The sequence below is a fragment of the Lepisosteus oculatus genome, chromosome 7, assembly GCF_040954835.1.
Source record: "Lepisosteus oculatus isolate fLepOcu1 chromosome 7, fLepOcu1.hap2, whole genome shotgun sequence".
NCBI lineage: Eukaryota > Metazoa > Chordata > Actinopteri > Semionotiformes > Lepisosteidae > Lepisosteus > Lepisosteus oculatus.
In genome coordinates, this window is record NC_090702.1 from 45,428,206 (window position 1) to 45,449,536 (window position 21,331).

General features: G+C 38.2%; 2 protein-coding genes across 5 annotated transcripts in view; one reads left to right on the plus strand and one right to left on the minus strand.

Moving 5' to 3' along the window:
• The window catches only part of asz1 (ankyrin repeat, SAM and basic leucine zipper domain containing 1), a 32,145-nt gene extending 17,045 nt beyond the window's left edge, over positions 1–15,100 (minus strand). For 2 of the 4 annotated variants that reach the window (XM_015352364.2, XM_006633330.3), the window contains exons 1-4: positions 14,059–14,431; positions 11,337–11,436; positions 10,184–10,306; positions 7,892–8,003 (exon numbers count right to left, since the gene is read on the minus strand). In XM_015352364.2, the coding sequence (XP_015207850.1) occupies positions 7,892–8,003; positions 10,184–10,306; positions 11,337–11,436; positions 14,059–14,157 (434 nt within the window). In that variant the 5' untranslated portion in view covers positions 14,158–14,431. Of the gene's footprint in view, positions 1–7,891; positions 8,004–10,183; positions 10,307–11,336; positions 11,437–14,058; positions 14,433–14,968 lie in introns of those variants that run through there. The other 2 variants (XM_015352365.2, XM_015352363.2) reach the window with 2 other exon arrangements.
• Positions 15,101–20,590: 5,490 nt separating this feature from the next.
• cftr (CF transmembrane conductance regulator) overlaps positions 20,591–21,331 on the plus strand; it is a 39,572-nt gene continuing 38,831 nt past the window's right edge. Inside the window, exon 1 of the mRNA XM_015352344.2 lies at positions 20,591–20,991. Within this exon, the coding sequence (XP_015207830.1) occupies positions 20,939–20,991 (53 nt within the window). The 5' untranslated portion in view covers positions 20,591–20,938. The remainder of the gene's footprint in view (positions 20,992–21,331) is intronic.

Consider the following 21,331-nt stretch of genomic DNA (forward strand, 5'->3'; position numbering starts at 1 on the left):
CCTGACTGGCCATGCTTGCATAAATCAACTCACACTGTAAACGTTATAAAAGCAGTGAAATCAAAGACAATTCTGGGTTGTCTAAATATATATACAGGATATTTTTGATATCTTTCAATTTATAACAACTAATAGAAAAATCCTCAAATCGATGGCAAGTTCAACCATCCATCTTCACTCCTCTTTTCCTGGTGAGGGTCACAGTTGCAGCGGGCCAAGTAGATCAGCCCAGACTTCCCTGTCCCCAGCAACAGATTCCAGCTCCTCCTGGGCCCCCCCAGGCGCCCCCAAGCCAGCCGAGAGATATAAACCCTGCAGTGTGTCCTGGGTCTGCCACGGGGTTTCCGCCCAGTGTGACGTGGCCCGAACAGCTCCAGCAGGAGCCGACCGGGGGGCATCCCAATGAGACGCCCAAACAACCTCCACCGGCCCCTCTCGATCTGCAGGAGCAGTGGCTCTGCTTCGAGGCTCTCCCAGATTGCCGAGCTCCTCGCCCTGTCACGGGGAGTCAGCCCAGCGTCCCCGCGGAGAAACCACGATCTCGTTCTTTCGGTCATCACCCACAGCTCATGACCATACAGTAGGTGAGGACAGGGACGCAGATCGACCGGTAAACCGAGAGCTTTGCCTTCAAACTCAGCTCCCGCTTCACCTCCACAGACCAGTACAGTGCCCACAGAACAGCCGACGCTGCCCCAATCTGCTTGTCGATCTCACGCTTCCCTCTTCCATCGTGAACAAGATCCGGAGATACCTAAACTCCTCCACTAAGGGGGCAGATGTTCCTCCCTCACTTGGAGAGAGCAATCCACTCTTTTCCAGGAGAGAAACATGACCACAATCTTGGGAGGTGCTGATTCTCATCCCAGCCGCTTCAAACTCGGCGGAGAATCTCTCACATGCGCGTCGAAGGTCACAGTCAGATGATGCCAAAAGTACATCATCTGCAAATAGCAGAGATGCCACCCATAGACCCCCCAACCGGACACCCTCACACCCTTGGCTGCGCCTTCATATCCTGTCCATGAACACCACAAACAGGAGCAGTGACTCAGTAAAACATTATTTTCAGATAACTAGAAACAATAAAAACCTTAGACAAATTCCCCCCAGGTCAACCAAGAACACTGACCTTCAGGGCTTATTTTTTTTCTTCTCTATAATGAAAACTGCTGGTTACTCTACCATTATCTTGTCTTACTGTGAAACACGTTTTCAGTTAAATAAAACCTTTTTAGCAGCCCAAGTGTTAGTTTACATTTACACGACGAGTAAAGAACCACTAGAGGGCAGCAAAGTAAACATGCAACCAGCATAGTCCAATGTTAGTTCCCACATCAAGAGGAAGCAGGTTACCAAATTTGTTTCTATTGCTGAAACTAAGAACTTTTGGAATCCATTTCTTCTATACTAATAAAAACTATGCCAGAATGCTTTATCTTATAACTATTAAAACTTTATAAATGCAATAAAATACATAGACTGTCATGTTAATTATGGGAATGAGTTTATCGCTGTTTCACAATTCAGAGATAACAGGTCTCTATGCTTTCGTGTGTTTGAATTCAGAATCCGCAGCTCTTTTTGAGGCTCACTATTCTGCTATATCTAATTTTGACTAAATAAAACCGGCATTTCTATGCATCTTACTGGAACACCTTTCAGATTTATGGTATTAAGAACAACACAGCTGTAACTGGCTGCTGATCTTGAATTTATATGGGCAAAAGAAGTCTCTTTAGACAGTTCCTGGAGGGCATTCTCTCTTCTGGGTTTGTGCCAGCCTGAGTTAATTAAGCAAATTAAGCGAATTAAGCAATCGATTTTCTAAATTCCAAATATATGGGATTTTTCACAATGAATTTTATTGTTGTTTCCACAAGGCATTAACCTTCATTAAAAGCACAATTATCTATAACTCACATCAGAGCTTGGTTAGAAGTATTATTATACAGCTCATTAAACAATTAGACCCTATTATGTAAGTGAGAATGTGGGAGGAACAAAACCATAAGACACCGGGCCTCTCTGTATTACACCGTTTCTCCACCCTCAGGTGTTGCGAAATGACTAATAAATATTTATTCCCATAATTCACTGTGACTGGAGCGCTGATAACACTGTACACCTTCATCCTTCTTACGTAATATTTGTCCTGAATTATTGCACAAACAGATGAGATTATGTAAAATAACACTTCTGCTCTTTCTGAATGAGTGACTTCAAAGGTGTGGGAATGTTTGGATAAATAGGAGATGAAAAGAGGCAAAAGCAAGCAAGACTTTCTATAAAAGACTAAACGTATAACATTAAGTGGGTGCAAATAAAGTGGCTGAAAATAGGTATAAGAGACTTGCATGTATCTTGCAGGTAGTGACTTGTTGGTTTACCACATGCTGACTGTCAACAGCATAGGTCAATTGTGGATTTATTGCTTGATTTAATTTTTTTTTGCAAAAAAAAAAAAGAAATTAAAAGCCTTCAAATTCTTAAATTTAAAAACTTCTTGGCACAAAGTACCACTTGTCTATTTAAAACATTTTTTCATTTACAAATGCACAGAGCTGTCAGCTTTCAATACACACTGTATTCCTACTAGTATTTAAATGATTTTTTTGCCAGCAAAACTAACTGAGGGAGATACAGTTAAGGGAGGTTGATTTCACTGAACCTGCTCAGCACAGAAAAAGCAGTGTACTGACAGGAGAGATTCTATGCTCTAAAGTGGAGAAGCAACAAAAAAACAAACAGTGTGCTTGGATATAAAGCACAAAGTTTTGAATTTAAATCCAGGAATGGTCTTCTCACATTTTACATCTGGTAAGACTTAATTTAGAATATCAAGTTCAAGTTTTGGTCACAACACCACAATAAGTATAATAAAATGAGATATTAAAAGCAACAAAAATGATTGCTGGTCTCAGATTGTCATATACAGGGACATCTCTTCAGTAGAGAGCAAAGGAGACTGAGAAGAGATTTGATCTGAAGATGTAAAATTCAAAGTGATACACAGAGGCAGAAACGAGGCAGCTATTCGTAAATTCAGGAGACATGGGATCGCAATTGGAAACAAGGTAATTTATTTAAGAAAACCTTTTTGACACCTTTTTGCATGAAGGGATGAGGGTATATCTGGAAAACCCAGGCAGGTGGTTAGGTGCAAAACTCTGGGGTCTTTTAAGAAATGGCTGGACACAATTTTAGCATCACTTAAATACTAAACCAGAAAACAAACAAGGTTGGTTGAAACGTCTTCACTAGATGGCAACACTGCTTATGTCGGTATGTCAACTTACAAAGCATTCCTTCTAACACAAATGCTAATTAAACTTTCCAACTGTTTCTTTACTACTTTTACATTTTACTATAATTTAGTATAACAATAACTACGTCTCCAGAATGCCTTAATTTCATTAACATACAGTGAGAGTGAAGCTAACAAACAGCATTGTCATCACTCAAAATCAGGGATTTAATTAAGAGGTTGTTATTGTTCTGAATGGGATGGTGTGTTGGGCTGGGGGAATTAAGTCATGCCACCGCACAATCACACACATCTTACATACCGAATCAGACCTGCATTTACTAATAAGTCCACCTTCAACACGGTGGCGGTGGTAGCAGTGGCAAATACCTCATCCCGGTCAATGCCTTTTGGCTGATCTCACTCCCACCACCTTCTTCTTACCAGTGAGCCAATTATGCAGCAACTGAGGCCATTACACTCAAAACAGATGTCCCCACTGAAACCAGACATCACACCGACAATCTCGTCGACATCGGTTTCTCTCAGACAGCCCCATTCTCTCACACCCACCCTGTGGAGGGCCTGTAAAATCTGCCAACCCCCTCCAGGACCACAGTTAGAACTGCCCCCTGCCGGGGTTCTGATCTTTCATTCTTACCAGCATCTCCCCTGTGAGACCCGGCGCTGCCACACCCGACACCAATCCCCTAATTTCCTCAGGCATATGTGGGCAGTATACTCTCCAGCTGTGCTGTTACATGTACACCATACCTGATTTTACGACCATAAGTCGTTCCCCAAAAGCCTTCTGTATAGCGACAATTAGTGAAGAGAAAAAACAATTCCCTTAATTTTTATGGGGAAAAAATTACAATCCACCCTCTGATCCCAAAAATGACAAAAGAAACAACGATAACTAAAATTCATACTGTGGTTTGTGTTTTTAGTAATAAACACCTATGTTTAAGCATTCCTAAGTACAGTTGCTTTTTGTGTAATTAAACATCATTATTTAAGTCAGAACCACAAATATTTTTATGAAAAAGATTTGTGAGTGCACACAATAGCAAACAAAAAACAAATTTTCTATTATTCATTAAATCAGCACTTACTCTCTTTTACCAAAATTGAAGAGGATGGAACTGTACACCTTATTAGTACAGAATCAGATTCTGAGATGTACTCTGCATTCATTTCCATCTAGCTTTACTAACACTGCACACTACACCAAAACAAGACCTACATTTTATTTTATTCACTTCAGTCCAGTTTTTAGTACCAAAGCCATTTTTAACTCACATGGTGTTTAATTTATGTTAGTATTATTTCTGAATAACAAGCAGTGGAAAATACAGTGAAATATCGCCACCTTTCAGTAAAACAGCAGGACATTTCAGCATCCTTCATGTTTGGTTCCAACCACATTTATAAAAGTTACTGTAACATTTTACATTAACACATCAATTCAACCAGTTGAGTCACAAAGCAAATAGAATACTGCTTCCAACAAATGTTACCAATCCAATATCCTTCACCCCCCGTGCACCTCTGGATTTTCACTAAGGTGAGAAAAACATAACCTTTATTAAATTCCATGTTTTCCCAGGATGTCAAGTGCTGTAGTAAAGCAACAGAGTTTATATCAGTCTGAGGGAAAAGAGATCAGCAGCAGATAGGTTACAAGGTCATTCACATGTACATGTTGTAATAACTTATCTTCCCTTATCAAGAAATGTCACAAAGTAATCAATGTAACACTGCACAAAGACAGATTATAGTTATAAGCGTCAACAGGAAACTGTTGTGTTAAGCATCTTAGCAATGATTGCAAAGGTTGTTGTACCGATATTTTATTCCATACTTTTCCCTAGGAACTTTCTGCACTTTTCCATAAAACACATTCCCCTGCAAGCAATTTTTGAGAATTCATCTCCCATATATTGCTTCTTTAGTGGCTTCTTAAATACCTCTCAGGAATAATACCTAAAGGCTGCAATTTTGTATAAAACCCAACCATTACAATCCCCTATCTTATAAACGCTTGAGGCAACCTCCAATGCAGTAGCGGTCATGATCTAACAGGTCTGCAAGGTCATCCTTAAATCATCAATTTGTAAAGAACTGAATCACATGGGAGTTTAGATCATTTTTGGAATCAGTGGCCAACTGTTGTAGTTAAGAGAAGCAGGGTGCTGCTATACGCATCCATTTCCTATCTGCTTCTTCCAATTCAGGGTTGTGGGGGAGCTGGAGCCCACCTGCCAAGCAATGGGCACAAGGCAGGGTACACCCTGGATAGGACGCCAGTCCATCACTCAAACAGACACCAACACACTCACACAAGGGTCAGTTCTCCCAGAAACCAATTAACCTACCAGTGTGGTTTTGGACTGTGGGAGGACACCTGGAGCAATCCCACACGAACATGGAGAGAACATACAAACTCCACGCAGACAGCACCCCAGGTCCAGGGGCAGCAATTCTAATCACTGCACCACTGTGCTGCTCCTGCTGTACTAATTGTGAATGAAAATCTCTATATCTAATTAGACAAATTAAAATGTTCTAACCTTTTCAATTCAATTCAATTCAACTTTATTGTCATTAAACTTACACAGGTGCATAGTATAATGAAAAGTGTTTCTCATTAGTCACTCAGGTGCAGTATATACATAGGACAGAAGATAAGACAACAGACAGTTACACAATAGCAATAACAGTAACATGTAATACCATAACATAAATAACATGTAATCAAGTAATCAAAACTGTGCACAATTCTGCGAACAGAGAAAATTTAACAGGACAAAAACAGTGCTGAAACTGGTAATTCTGGCAAGGTAATTCTTGGAACGGTGCAAAAAATAGTATGGTTAAAAGTAGTATGGTTAATTAATAAATATTAAATATAATTATGCCTGTTACAATTTTACTGGGCTATCGAGGGGACAGTACAATTTTGGCTTACATGTGTGTGTGGTGGTGTAGGAGTACAGTGGTTGTGGGTACAGGAGGATGTTAGGAGAGATCATAATAAGGTGGAAGGGAGTGGGGGCGTCACCAACTTGACAGCTCTGGGGAAGAAGCTATTTTGGAGTCTAGTTGTGCGCGACTGGAGTGACCGGAACCTTCTGCCAGATGGTAGGGGAATAAACAAGTTAACCTTATGGTAATCGGCGATTTAAGAGAAACCAGTTATACTGGTAGGTCTCCAGAACCAGAGTTGGCCATATTGAATACAATACAACAAATCCAAAATCACCCTTTCCTGGCTTCTCTTGTGGCTGAAACAGTCATTCTGCATGCTGGGGGGTTTGCTGATACTTTCAATCAATAAAATGACATGAGATAGAAATTCAGATAGCTTTTTTTAGTTTAGTTATAACAAGGAAGGTAGAAGAAAAAGAATACCAGAGACCGATGGCATGCATTACAAAATATTATGAATCTATAAGAATCCTGACTCCAGCTAAACAACAGAGCTATTGTAAAGATGATATTAAAACTAGTTTAATTTACTAAAGTACAGCCATTAAGAAAACGAAGTGCTCTTTTAAAAATGTGCGTATGTACATACTTGAACATATTTAGTTTGCTTGAAAGGTTTATGAAAATGAAGACAGCAAAAATTAAATGTGAATCCACTGTAAAATACACTGTAACACAGAACCACATACCCAATTACTTCAGGCCCCCCATCACAATCTACAGTACCTCTTTCTTTATTTAGTTATTGTTTTTCCAAATATTTTGTCTACAGAGGAAACAATCAATTTCCTACTGAAGGTTGCAGAGCCATTAAAACAATATGTGCCACAGCTCTGGGCAATATGCAACACAGTCAACATTACAAGCAAAACAACGTCAGAGAAGAGGAACTGCACCCATGGTTTACCATGAGAAATTTCCACAGATGATGAAATTCTAAATCATTCCAGACACCTCGATTTTTTAAACTGATTTCCGTTTAACTTATGGCTGCCAATCCATCTGGACAGTGTTAATGCACAGAAGTAGCATACTTTAGTTAGTTTTTTTGTCAACTTAGCAAGTGGTGTTTATTGTTTGTCTGTCTGAAGGAAAAAGAAAATCTGTGCACTCAGACGTGCCATAACAGGAGAAGCCGAAATGTTCTTATTTTAAAAATAGTTATATCATCCCTAGTTCCGCAATGAGATTTTCCACAGAACGAAACATGCGACTCATTTCCACTGAAAAAAAAACAGTCCAAGATGTATACATGCGCTCCTCTAAACTACCTGTAATTAAGAAATCAGAAGTAGGAATGATGCATTCTGGGAAAATGTGTATTATGTTCGCACAAATTATTTAGCTTTCGAAGAAAATATAACTCCATTTCATTAGACATTTCATTAGAAATTAACAGACAGTGCTGCTGGTCTGTGGTACTTACTTTCTTGTGTTTTCTTCTGCTCCGCTCCACGCAAATAGAACCTAAACTGTGTTGTTTTGCAATGCAGAAATCCACTTAGTCATGATGTATGTGTAGAACAAAAAACAAAAGAAAAGCTTTGTTGATAGTCTTTATACAACCCTTGATGTGAATGTAGTATAGCATACTCTTTTGTGATCTTCAAAGCCTGATAGAGAAATTATCACAAACAAAAACTGCATTCTTACTTGTTAAAGGCATTGGGATCAGCGTTCCTGGACAGCAGTAATTCCACACACTTGACAATCTGCTCTTCTGGTGCAGAGGCTATGCATGCTGACATCAGGACTGTGTACTGATCTGAAGGATGGGGTATAAAAGCAACACAGTATTAATCGTATAACATGCAATTCTACTTTGAGGTCACAAGTTCAAAGACATGTTAAACAACGTCTTGCCTAAAAAGCAGAAAATGGTGGACTGAACTTATTAGTAATATGTAACACACTTTCAGTCATTGTAAGTGTTGCTGTAAAGAGAAATAAAAGATTTGTGTCTTCCACAATTAAAGACAAGCATGTAAAAATCAATAATCAATAAAAATATTGTCCAGTTTCCCCTTGGTGAATCATACTGATGCCACTTAGAGACCCTCAAAAGGAGTCTTGCTCAAGACTTTGAGTTTAACCTGTCAGCACTGGAAAATTATCTGCTTTTATTCTATCATTGCAGTTTTGTATTTATTGTAAAACTGCACATTACGACCTTAATTCTGCTCTGTAATTTATTACATATTATACTTATTATGTACATTTACACAAGACTGCAAATGAACAACAGAATGCATATATCAAGCTCCATACAGTATGTATGCAATTTCAAAATGAAATGCAACATTGGCAAAAAATAGGGACCACTGCACCCTGTATTTCCTGGGCAAGATGTAATGGTAAAATAACCTAAATAAGTGTTTTTTAGTTGACTCAACACTTTCTGTGAAGTCAACGGATAAGACTGACTACGATAAGAATCTTTCAGGTTCATAACAGATCTTACAACCTTAACAGATATATTCAATTTCAAACCCCAAACAAAGAGAGCATTCTTTGATTACATAAAGTTAAAAAATTGCTACTTAGCAATAGAGAAAGGGATCAGTGATTTTCTATACGAATAGTAACATATCCTATCGCATCCTATCAATGTAAAGAAAAAGGACTATTTACATGCACTGTCTTGTTATGACAGTCAGACTTTTTTGCACACTGTAAAATGCCTGTTACTTCATGTACTTAACAAAATAAAAAATGTATACTTTTTTATTGCAAGGATACTGCTTCACTGTTCCTGCAAAGGAAGCACTGTATGCGATTCAAAGCCACAACCTTTACCACCACTTAAAACTTAGTTAAAAGAGTGACTTAGAAGCACATGGTGAATAAGTCTGAAATCTGATTTTAAACAGCAGTCATTTCTGTCTGAAGTCTGAAAAAGAAAATAAACAGATCTCTGTGTGCAGCTGACAGAGTGACGACAATGCTCTGCTTTGTGTGCTGGCTTTATCACTAGCATTTTTTGCAAAACTGAAATTAGGAAGTTGTATTTCTAGGTTTTGTTTTTAATTATTTCCTTTTGATGCCTCGAGCTCTGGTTGCCCTCTTACAGCCATTTGTGCAGGACATGTAATTGTCTCCATTTTTCACTCATTGTAAGCCAACTCACTGAGCGTCTTCGTGGTTCGTCGAGACTAACAGATGCATCCAATTTTTAAAAGAAACAGGAATTTGAGTGTAAACTGAAAACATACTGTGAATCAGAGGATGTTTTTAATATTTTCTAATTTGCGTCATAACCATTAAATAATCTCAGACCAACAGTGAATGTTCAAATTATAATTTCATCCCACCTTTGGTAAAAACAAAAAGTAGTTTAAAAAACAGAAACTTAAGCACAGGGCTCACAAACCAAATTCAAATTTCTTGCACATTTTGACAGTAACAACCTAAGATTTAAATATATGATATATTCAAAAATAAATTTTTCTCATTGTTGTATTTTTTTTTGCATTGCTTGAACTGTCACTTGCTCAAAATTTCCATTCTAAAACAATTCATATAAATGTCATACTTTTCCTATTCAAATTAATGTGAATCAGTCTGATGCACAATGTAAACTGTGAAAGGATGGTAATACAGCATGTCACTCTGTTTTCTATGGAGCAAAATACAATTAAATAGTAAAGGTTTAAGTGTAAGGAATCAAAAGAACAAAATAATACTTCTGCACACTGGTTACGTTTGTTTAATGTAGAGTAGTGCATACTAAAGTACAGGTTATCTTAACCATACAGCCATGCATAGACTGTCACTTATAAACATTAAAGCCAGCTCATATTAGCAAAGTTTGGGAATGGCATCATGCTACCTCAGATAAAAACACTGAATGGAATTTAAAAAAAAATGTTTTATATTCTGCTCCTTATCCATCTATCTTTCCAATGGTACCCTTTTTGCTCAAAACAGGAAAACGCCACCTCTTACCTTTACTAAAGTTGGCATTAGCCCCCCGGTCCAACAGAACCTGTGCCAGTTCATAGTTTGCTGTGTGGACAGCACACATCAGCGGAGTCCATTGAAACCCAAGAGGACACTCCACATCCACACCTGGAGGAACAGACAATGCAATAGCAAATCCTGAGGCGAACGTTCTGGAGTACACCGAGGTCACCAAAGAACTAACTTGAGAGTCCAAGAAACGTTAAACCACAAATGTGAGACAATCTAACATATATTTCAACACAGCACACTAGGAATGGACAACCCTGGTCCTGGAGAGGTTATATAGGTCACTGTGCAATCAGCAATTTCTTAACACTGCTAAACACTTTCATTTTGAAACACTTAAGCAGGAAATACACTCTGTGACAGTACAGATCTTACATGTGGCCTAAAACGAGAGTGAAATACTTTCCTTTGTTTCTGAAGACCCCCGTTGATCCCTGGGTCAGAATCAATCATTTAACGATCGTTGGAAATGAAAATACCAGATCCCTTTAGTTCTCAAGGGCCTCACATGGCCATTAACTGACTGAAGTGAATTAATTTACTAAACCAGTTAAAATACGAGAGTTTGAAGTTTTTAAGACATGGCTTTGGAGTGACCTATAAGAGTTATAGGATTGTCTCTTGGGATCTAAGGCATACCACCTTGCAATAGACTGACCTGCAAAGAATAGAGTCTTACACTCAATTCCAGGAGGGTCTCTTCTTGCTGCCTTCAAGTTATCTTTAAGCTACCCAGCCATTTTGTTGAAGCCGATACCCTGGCTTCTTTAAAAAAATGTCTGGATGAAATCTTTGCATCACATCTTTGCATCATTAGCACCACAAAGCTGAGGTAAAATTGCAATCATGAACATAAATAATTACACCCACTATGTAACTGAAAAAGTGGTGGAACAGTAATCAAAAGATACTAGGTCCTCTACGAGTTATTACTGAATGCCTAATACAGAGCCATTGTAGTGATCAATTTCAAAACTGACAACTTAAATTTCATTCTAGAATCAATACAAGTAAAACACTTCTCCAATTGCTGTTTTATAATTATGTAAATGATCCATTTAAACCACTTTCTCTGAAACTCAATACAAATGAACAATGGAATGTGCCCATAGAAAAGACAAAAAATTACCACTGTCCAACAACTGTTTGACCATCTGAACATCTCCAGAGGACAGAGCTTTTTTGAAAGTGTAAATTTTATCATCTTCGGGTACTGAGGTATTAGAGCTCTGGGGAAAAAAACACAGAACAAGAGGAAAATTTAGGGAAAACTGTAAGATTTTCTAAATATTTCATCAAGCAAGTGTGATAAAGTATGAAGAGTTCATTCTTAGAATAAGGGAACTGAAGATTGATAGCACATCCTAAAACCTTCAAAGAATTTGTGTCAAGCAAGATATACACATACAGTACACGTAAGCCTACTGTATACACAAAGAATTACAAAATGCTTGGAACTGCATGTAAGTCTAGAATGTATTCCTGAGCTACAGGCAGAGGAGAAAAGCATGATTATGGTCAAATATTAAAATCCTGGAGAAGCCTGGTTGCCTATGACTGTGGTTAACAAAATTCCAGAGGAGGCTCAGTGACTCAGTGAAGAGGGGTGATTGTTCGGGTGCATTCAGCTTCAGTGACCAGGACAGCTCAACTTGCTGATGTTTCATGAGTACTGACATCTAAGGTGATGTCAGCATGGAACCCCAAGAGAAAGACCTCCACAAAGGAGCGCAGTGGGAGAAAGCACATTCTCCAGGATTGCACTCCGATTAATTAATGGATATCGCAGGGCTAACAGAAGCCTGCATACCACCGACTGCAAATTTCAACCTCAGGTGAGAGCAAGCTTGTTTCTCAAAAACAGCCCACCAAGAACTCCATATGGTGGGACACCACAGTTGCTCACTGCACATGGCAATGCACATTTGCAAGTCCAGGTTTACAAGGAGCAGAGGCAATCAACTACAGACCAGTTAAGACCTATGGTTTGGACAGATAAATCATCTTTCACCATGTTCCTGACAAACAGATGAGTTCATGGGGGGTGTTCACCTAAAGAACTCTACAGCCCTGAGTGATTGGTCCCAACAGTAAAAGGTTCTGGTGGTTCCATCATGTTGTGGGATCCACTTTTCTGACACGGTTTGGACACACTCCTTCACAAGGTCAATACTATTGCTCATAAATGGTTCTGAGGGATCATCTTCACCCCATGTTGCAACATTTCTTTCCTGCCAAAAAGACTGTCTTCCAGGATAACAGTGACCCCCACCCACTGACCATGTGTAGTCACCCAATGGTCTGATGAGCAAGACACTGATGGTATCCACCTATCAGTCACCAGATCTGAATCCAATTGAGCATTTATGGGATATTCTGGAAAGACACCTAAGTCAGTGATTCACACCTTCATCAACACTTTCCTTGTGGAAGAATGGTGCTGGCTCCATCCTTTAGAATTCCAGACACTAGCAGACTCTGTGCCACAGTGGGTGAACACAGCAACTGAATGGCCTTTAATTGACTTTTCACTAGTGAGAGGGAAAGACTTTTCCATTTTTTTGTCCACTACCTGTACGTCTGAGTTTTAACTTAGATATAGGCCTACAAATTGCAAAAGTCATCTACATTTATTAACACCATAAGAATCAACTCTAACAAAAAGACCACACAACCCATTTAGCTTATTTCACTGCTTGTGGCTAATTTATTTGAGATATCATCCAGCCGTTGACAAAAGCCAGGGTATCCACTTCCAGTGGTTTTTCCTCATTGATTTAGTTTCCTCTCCTGTTAATAAGACACATTATACTTAAAAACTAAACAATCAATTGCTCTTAGGATTCTGAAATGCAATCATGTACAGGCTATTTTTCAATACATTTTTTCTTAGGCCATAGAGGTCTAAACAACACACAAAGTAAAATATAGTTTCTTAAAATTGTGGATATTTGTGCAATTCAAATGTTCAGTGCTGTTGTTGTTAACTTTGTTAACGATGCTACTGTATGTGCAAAAAACAGTCCTTTCTATTTGCTCAGTGACTGCATTATTTTTAGACTGCCGCCCTCTACTGGTTTAAAGGCTTTCTTAGTTCAGTAAAAGCACGTTGTGTAGTGCAAATAGTTTTATAATCAATACACAAGGTATATATTAAACATATTAAGACTTTGGTTTGGTATCATTTAAATAAGGATGTTTTCCAAACATTGTACCGCTCTCAGCTCCATTAACTAACTGTGGAGTTCACCAAGCAACAGATTTACACAGCATTAAAATTTTTAAAAATAAATGATTATTTTTAAGCATTGCTTCAATTATCGTAACTATTCATGCAGTCCGTTGCGGGTGCTGCATTATTACCAAAAGAGGCGTACAGAGGCGTCATATATTCATACAAGACCCCGTAGGATCTTCATTATACAGTACATGTCTTGAGGAGGGGCCAAAAACTTGTCGCTTCAAAAGATCGAACACGTGCTCACGAAGTTTGATCTTCGCTTCCAGTAAAACCACTCAAATACCAAAAAACTACAAAATACACAAATAAAATAATAATTAGGAATACATATTTTCGAAAACCGCACCAAATGCCCGTTTTCACGTTTAAAACCGACGACCAACAGACCTTCAATCTCTACGGATTATTTGTAAAGCAACAACAAAATTAAAAATCGTTATATGCATCGTTTAGAATAACATAGAATACAGTTTATTTTACACGCAGACAGCAATAACCACGTCGTGTTTTAAAAATTTTGCTCGATTACCCGCTTTGAGCCGACCGTTGTGGTACTCGCTATCATCTAATCCGTTTGTTTTCAAAGACAAATGCCTTTTTCTTTCTTTACCTCCGAGTTTGGTTTTCGGGAATATCCAAGTTCCCATTCCTCGTCACTTTCACTACTTTCATCCCCAGCAGGGTAAGCATTTTCAACTTCTTGATGCATGGCGATTTTTTTTATTTAACTGCGAACAGCAAGTCGCCTTTGCTATGGATAGCCGCGAGACCAAACCGACCGAAACGCTAACCCGTGCGCGACCCACGGTGCTCAGTCTTCCGTGTACATGATTAAGGTCTGTAAGGTATTGTCAGACGCGTGTATGCTGCAGCTAAGTGCATGCTATATTAAAACCTTATGGGGTATCTTTTCGCGGTTAGTGCAGGGCCCCCAAAACTCTGGGAGCGTTGAACTGGAGTGCCAACAGGACTGAAAAACCTAAACATGTACCGTACAATTCACTAAATTGTACTCGTCATCAAAGATTCAGTAAATGTTAGAGACCAGACATAAACAAACATCCAATTTTCAGCGCTGGTGAACACAGACGTTTTTTTTTAAATGTTAATAAGTCTTTTTCCCCCCCTGGTGTATAGGCTACTACCACCGGTACCCCCGCACTGCAGACAAAGAAATTCTGCCTTTGAAATCCCAGCTGCACAGACATTGAAAAACTTCTAGTAATTTGATAGGATACGGATACTTAGCAAGGAAAGACGTGCTGATTAGACGATCTAAAAACCAGCTGCTGGAAGGTCTATTATCCACAACAACCTGGACCCTATACAAATAAGCTTTTGTGACTAAGAAACATATACTGTATATAAACTGTATACTGTAAATGTATTGTAAATGTATTGTTACTGTCTGTCAGTCTCTCTGTGGCCCAGTCTTTCTGAAGTCCACCAGAGGTAAAACGTTCAAGATCTCATTTTGGGGTCTGTTTGCAGTGCCCAATACAAACTTCTAACAATCTTACCGTGTTCCCGTGATAAGGTGGCAGTGATCTATGCAGAACCCAACTATTACATTCCCCATGCATTTCATCAGTGTGTAGCCCCTGCTTGTAGAGGAAACCATCCTGATTCTAAATATTACCATGATCGGTTTTACAAGAAGGCTTTATTACATGCTTATCCTGTACTGTAATTTTCTTCGAAGGAATCTAGCGATTTGTATGGTAATAGAACAGGGTTAACTTGGTCCTTGAACTTGTTACAGTGATGTAATCTGCTAGAAACCTCGATAGCCTTGAATTCTCCAGTGTCTGGTCTTTTGTGTAGCAGAACTTACTGGTGTCTGAAGAGCAACTATGGGACTGAGAGATGGGAAGAGATGGACTGAGGTCCTGACAAAAAGACGCACACACCGAGACAGTTAATATTAATAATCTGCTGATTTATAAATTCAGGACAGCAGTGCTTTTACAATGGCCATGACTGCTAAATTAGGGTTTCTGCCCACTGTCAGCTTATTTTGCTCACAAGTCCCAGTTTATACACTGTAGTTCTGTACTTCCTCTTCATATACTGTAACTTTACCTTTTTTTGTTACACAGTGAACATCTTTATTGTTCTGCATTGAAATGGTTTGCTGGTCAAATGTCATTTCAGCGTGTGCTTCAGTGAACTCATCTTAATGAAAGCTACAGTATACTGTACTTTGAAATGGGTTCTCTGTCTTTGTACAGGCTATCTCCTGTGTTTTTTATTGTTTTATCCCACAACAATTTGAATATAAACTATTATCACATGCTGTCGGTGTGTTTCATGAAGACACTGCAGTAGAAAGGTTAGTCATGGGATAATGCTACAGAATGTACTACAGTCTGCCTTATATAGTGGTTCAGGTGGGTAGCTGCATCAGCATGCGTAGTCTGCAAAGGAACAAGTAATAGGTTTATTCCATGCTGAAAAAAGAAGAGAGAAAACACAACGTTTTGGCTGTGAAGCCTTCTTCAGGTGTCCTGAAAAAATAGTTTTATGCATCGTTCAGAATAACACAGAATATAGTTTATTTTATATGCAGACAGCAAAAACCACATCATCCTTAAAATATTTTGCTCGATTACCTGCTTTGCTTTGAATTTTTGTTGGTGCTCTTGTTAAATGATGACTCCATGCTTGGTGGCTAGTCTTACCATGATTAAAATGTTCTGGGCTTTTTGGTGGCCATCTCTTCTTCCCACTATCTGACATCATTGGATCCTGACTTTTCCAGTCATCATTTGTGTAGAGTATTTTATTTCTCAGGTTTTTGGTGCCAGGATGGGAAGCACCTTGGATGTACAGTATGGGGCACTGGTGGTCCAGCCTGGTCAAGCCTGGATTTACTGTACAGTGGGTCCATTACTTTTGTGTGATTTAATTTATGGCATCTTTTTGCAGCATACTGTCAAAACATCTTTTTTTCACCTTAGAAATATCGCTAGACCATGCCCTATGCTATCAATAACTGTGGCTGAAAAGCTGATCAACACATTTGTGTTCTCTCGAATTGACTACTGTAATGCTCTACTCGCTGGGGTATCTAAATCTACTCTGAACAAACTGCAGTACTGTATGTCCAAAATTCAGCAGCCAGAATCCTGACCAGGTCTAGTGCAAGTGTACACATTTCTCCTATCCTGGAGTCCTTGCACTGGCTTCTGGTCAAATTCCGTGTGGACTTTAAAATCCTCATGCTCACCTATAAGGCTCTGCATGGCTTGGCACCTCAGTACCTGTCTGAACTATTATCGCCCTATTCCCCGCCTCACAACCTTCGCTCTTCTAATTCTGGTCTCCTAACTGTCCCCCAAGCCCGTCTACATTGTATGGGTGACAGGGCCTTCTCCTGTTATGTCCCCAAGGTCTGGACCTCTCTGCCCAAGAATATCAGAGAGTCACCTTCTCTAAACTCCTTCAAATCCAGACTCAAAACCCTCTTCTTTAGAAAAGCCTTTACTTATCTGGTTCCATTCTTTACCCCTCTGCTTTTCTTAGTACCACCATCCATGGTCTCCTGTATATATTGTAATTGTGTTTTATCTTGTGTATTCTTCTTATTTATTGTTGTTGTCATCTTGTAAAGCGCTTTGAGAAGCCACCTTTAAAGGCGCTATATACAGTAAAATAAAGTGTATTATTATTATTATTATTATTATTATTATTATTATTATTATTATTATTATTATTATTATTATCTTTTGGCTGGATATTTGGAGTGCGAGTGACCGGAGATGGGGGTGGTTGATAGGGTGGGAAAAATGTTGTTTTTCTTTTGTTTGGGGAACCTTTATATTGTATTGATTCTGTCTGTAGGAAAAAAGAATGGCAATGTACTCCAAAATAGAACAAACACTTGAGTTCTCAGGCAGGCATGTGTGTTGGATCACTTTTCAGCTCAGCTTGACAATATCTTTGTTCACAAGGTTTGAGTTTCTCTTTTTTTACGTCTGTCTGGCTAAAACACTCCGAGGTATATATATATAAAACAATACTTATTTTGCAAATATAAGCATTTGTTCTATTTTGGGGCATGTTCCTATTTTTATATACTATTTTATTTGACTTGGAGGACTTTTTTCTGGGCTTGATAGAAGGGCTTGTTCCCTTTATTTGGATGGATGCTTTTTTGGGCAAGATAGTCACTGGCACCTGTGATTGTTTTATTTCGAGTCAGTTATGTTTTCAAAAATGTATAAAAATGTATTCAGTGAGAGACTGGAAGCAATGTTATGGAATGCTCTGACAAAAAAGTAATCCTCTACTGTTCTGGAAATTTCTATTACTTACATAATGTGTTTTTATATGTTTTACTGGGATTAGGCTTGGTTTGTGAGCTTGGTACCTATTGGAACACCACCCTCTACAATTAATAAGCCATTTTACAGCAGCCTTTCAAAATTATTCTTTACATTATTGGAGGTAATAAAAAAAATGTATCTGTCTCATGCTTTGCCTTGACTTTGTTTCCAAATGTTAAGAATATTCAAATACAAATCCATTGCGGTTTTCTGTGTTTTGATAGATAGATACTGTACTTTATTGATCCCGTGAGGGAAATTGCAGTGCAACAGCAGCTTAACACAGACAACACAGTCACAGTGTAACGAATGATACAATAATAATAATACAATACAATCAGTACAGTGAGGGGTGCACTAAAAGAGTTACCCACAGTCCGGACACATAAAGAACAAACTAGAACAGAACAGTACACAGAAAAATCATATTACACATATGAATATAAATATAGATGTAAATATAGATATAGATATAAATATAAATATAAATGTATTGCACAGGTCCCTGGCATATATTGGCAAAAAACGGTTGTAGACGGGAAAGGAAAAAGAAAGAGAACAGATGTAGCAGTAGATGTGTAGATGCGTTCAGTCCAGAAACAGGTCACTGTCGATGTTGCCTCTGCCCAGACGCAAGGTGGATGCGTTGTACAGTCTTATGGCAGAAGGCAAGAATGACCTCCTGTAGCGCTCCCTGTCGCACCGTGGATGAATCAGTCAGAGTTGAAGCTCTAGGATGGGCTCATAGATCAACCCCTACCTCACCGAAGAGTTTTTGTGGCTCAGGTTAAAATGCATTCATTAGACGTCCACTCAGGTTACTTCTGAACCATCAGCAGTAGCTGTGCTTCACCGTTTTTATCTGTGTTCCACAATGGAATGTCTAAACCTTTTTAATCCTTAGAAAATATGTAGGAAACTTGAAGCTAACAGAAAGTTCCCAGTATCAGTAACAGTTACTTTGTTTTAGTTAATTAAGAATATTAAGCTGAAAAGTCTACACCCATTTCGGTGCATACAGTAGAAATGAAAAACAAACACTGCATCTGTACATTATAATAAAAACATGTTCCTATAAAATAATTGAAGATTTAAAGCAGAAAAAGATTTGATTTAACTTTAGTCAGTTTTGTAGAATGTTTCAATATACTGTACAATAGCAGTGATTTAGGTCTCTGAAGGTCTTGTTTGTAGCATTGAAATACTGAACAGCTCCTCCAAAACAGCAAAGATAGCACTAAAGTACAAACAGCTACAGTATGTAAAAGCTTTAAAGAAGGTTGTGGGGGAGGATTGCTGGGCATGAGATGCAGCTGGTTCCCAAGTTTTGAATGCTGAAATGTGGTAGCAGTTGTTTTTTTGTAAATGTGCAAAAAAGATCATTAATACTGTATGCTTGAGTTGTGCTTGTAGGTGCTGAGAAAAAGAAAAAGCCTCTTTGGTTTGGAAAAGTGTTATTCCATAGGTTTTGTTTGGTCTCATGTTCTTATGTTGTAAGCAGTGTTTCACCGACCCCTACGTTTAGCACTGCATGCGGTCTAGATTGGAATATTTGTTTCTTTAGTGTTTCTTTTTGATCACCTCTCCAGAGTTCTCTGAAATTTTCATCTAATTTTGGAAAAAAGACTTACAAACAAATATTTTAGTTTTCCCTTGTGTGATGAGAACCATGTTAGCTTTCTTACTATTTTCCCTGTTGAAGACACCTTAGATGTTGTAACACAGTAAGGTTATTTAGGTATTGAATTCACATATAATTGAAATACAAAAATTATTTCTTATTTAAGATTAAATAAGTTTACATAACTTTTTATTTTTAATAATGTTTGTTTCTGTATTGATTGCCTTACACTCTGTATGTTATGGGGGTCAGGTTAATATTTATTGCTCCTCTTTAAAGCTTTGAAAAGATAAGAATGATGCAGTATATACCTGTATACAAAGTAAAAAAACATGAGTTATAGAGTAACTTTGTTTCAAATAAAAGTTTGCCGACACATTATTACATGACTGTTTACAAAATTTTATTTCATTTTTCAGTGTTGTGTGGTACAATCAAGACTTACAGATGAATGCTTTGCTTTGCAAATGTTTATGGATGTAAACACTGACTAAACATAAATATCTTAAATCAGAAACAGGAAAGCATGATGCATTGCCACCCTTTGATGTTTACAGTTGAAACAGAAATGTCAGAACAGACATGTGAGAAGTTAATCTTATATTCTTAGGCGTTTAGGACAGAATTAACAAATATAGATGCTAATACACTGCTTAAATTGCATGAAGCTGTGTGACACAAAGAGCCAAGATGCAGTTCAGGAGGAATTGCTAATAAGGGATATTTAAAAAAGAAATGCTTGGAGTAAATGACAAAATTGTCTGCTGCATTTTTTTTTCTGAAGATGGATATGCAGATTCTACCTTTATTCTTACCCGTTTTAGGAATAGGTTTGGTTGTTACCATAATTGTGAATTCTCCTGTGACTACTGTACAAATTGCATTTAAATTATTTTTTAAAATAATTGTCTTGAAAGTCTTCAATAAGATACAGCAGCAAAAAGAACTTTCTTGATATTTGTCGTCAGTTATAAAATAATAGAAATCACAATTTTGTATTATGTACCATACTGCAATTTAACACTTAATGCTCTGTGAAAATGGTGTTCATTCCCCAGTTCATTTCTTCTTGTCCGTAAGAAAACGCTTTAATGATATTGAGACTTAAACATCTTGTCAAACGCCTTGGCCGAAATAAGAATTCCCCTGCTGTTTTTTTGCGCAATGTTGCCTAAATGGAAATCAAAACTTCAGAATGAAATCTGGCAGAGGTGGGTCGCACACTGCTATTCAAAATCAGTCCCTTTAATGTACTGAGTGTTCTAGGTTAACAGACTGAGGAGAAAATATTCAGTGAACGCAGAACACACAAGGAATTTATCGTGGGCTCTGAGCGTGGAGTTCGACAGCGCAACTCTTCAAACCTTCTGGTTTGTCCTTCGCACACGCTATAACCAGGGCAGAGCCAATTAAACCAGTGACATCACCGCACACATATCTTGACATGGAGAACAAAACCGGGGACTTGATTCAATTTTGGAGACTTTACAGATGACCAGTTTAACCAGCACATCTCTCAGGTGCACGGAAGCTGTTTTAGAATGCAGAAATCACCTGCAGAAGATGCTAACGCCTTCTCGAGATTTTTTTTCTGGTAAGTGTTTTTTTTTACTCTAGTTTCAGTCAAGGATAAAAATGAAACCACGATTCTTTTCTTCTGTCATGGAAATTGAAAGAAAGTTTTGCTAAAGTTTTGCAGTGCAGATGTGAATCTGCATTTAGCTTATTCGTTTTGGTAGTCCTAATATTTTTTTAGAAATACTGTATGTACTTTCCCCTGCACGTGGTTCATTAACCTGCTGTTTGATAATTATATAGCATGACTTTTCTTACTTTCATTTTTATATTGAAGTTTGAAAATATAATACGACTAACAGATTAATTTATTTACCTTGTCCGAAGTTATTTCAGAACTTTATGAAGTGCACCTGCAG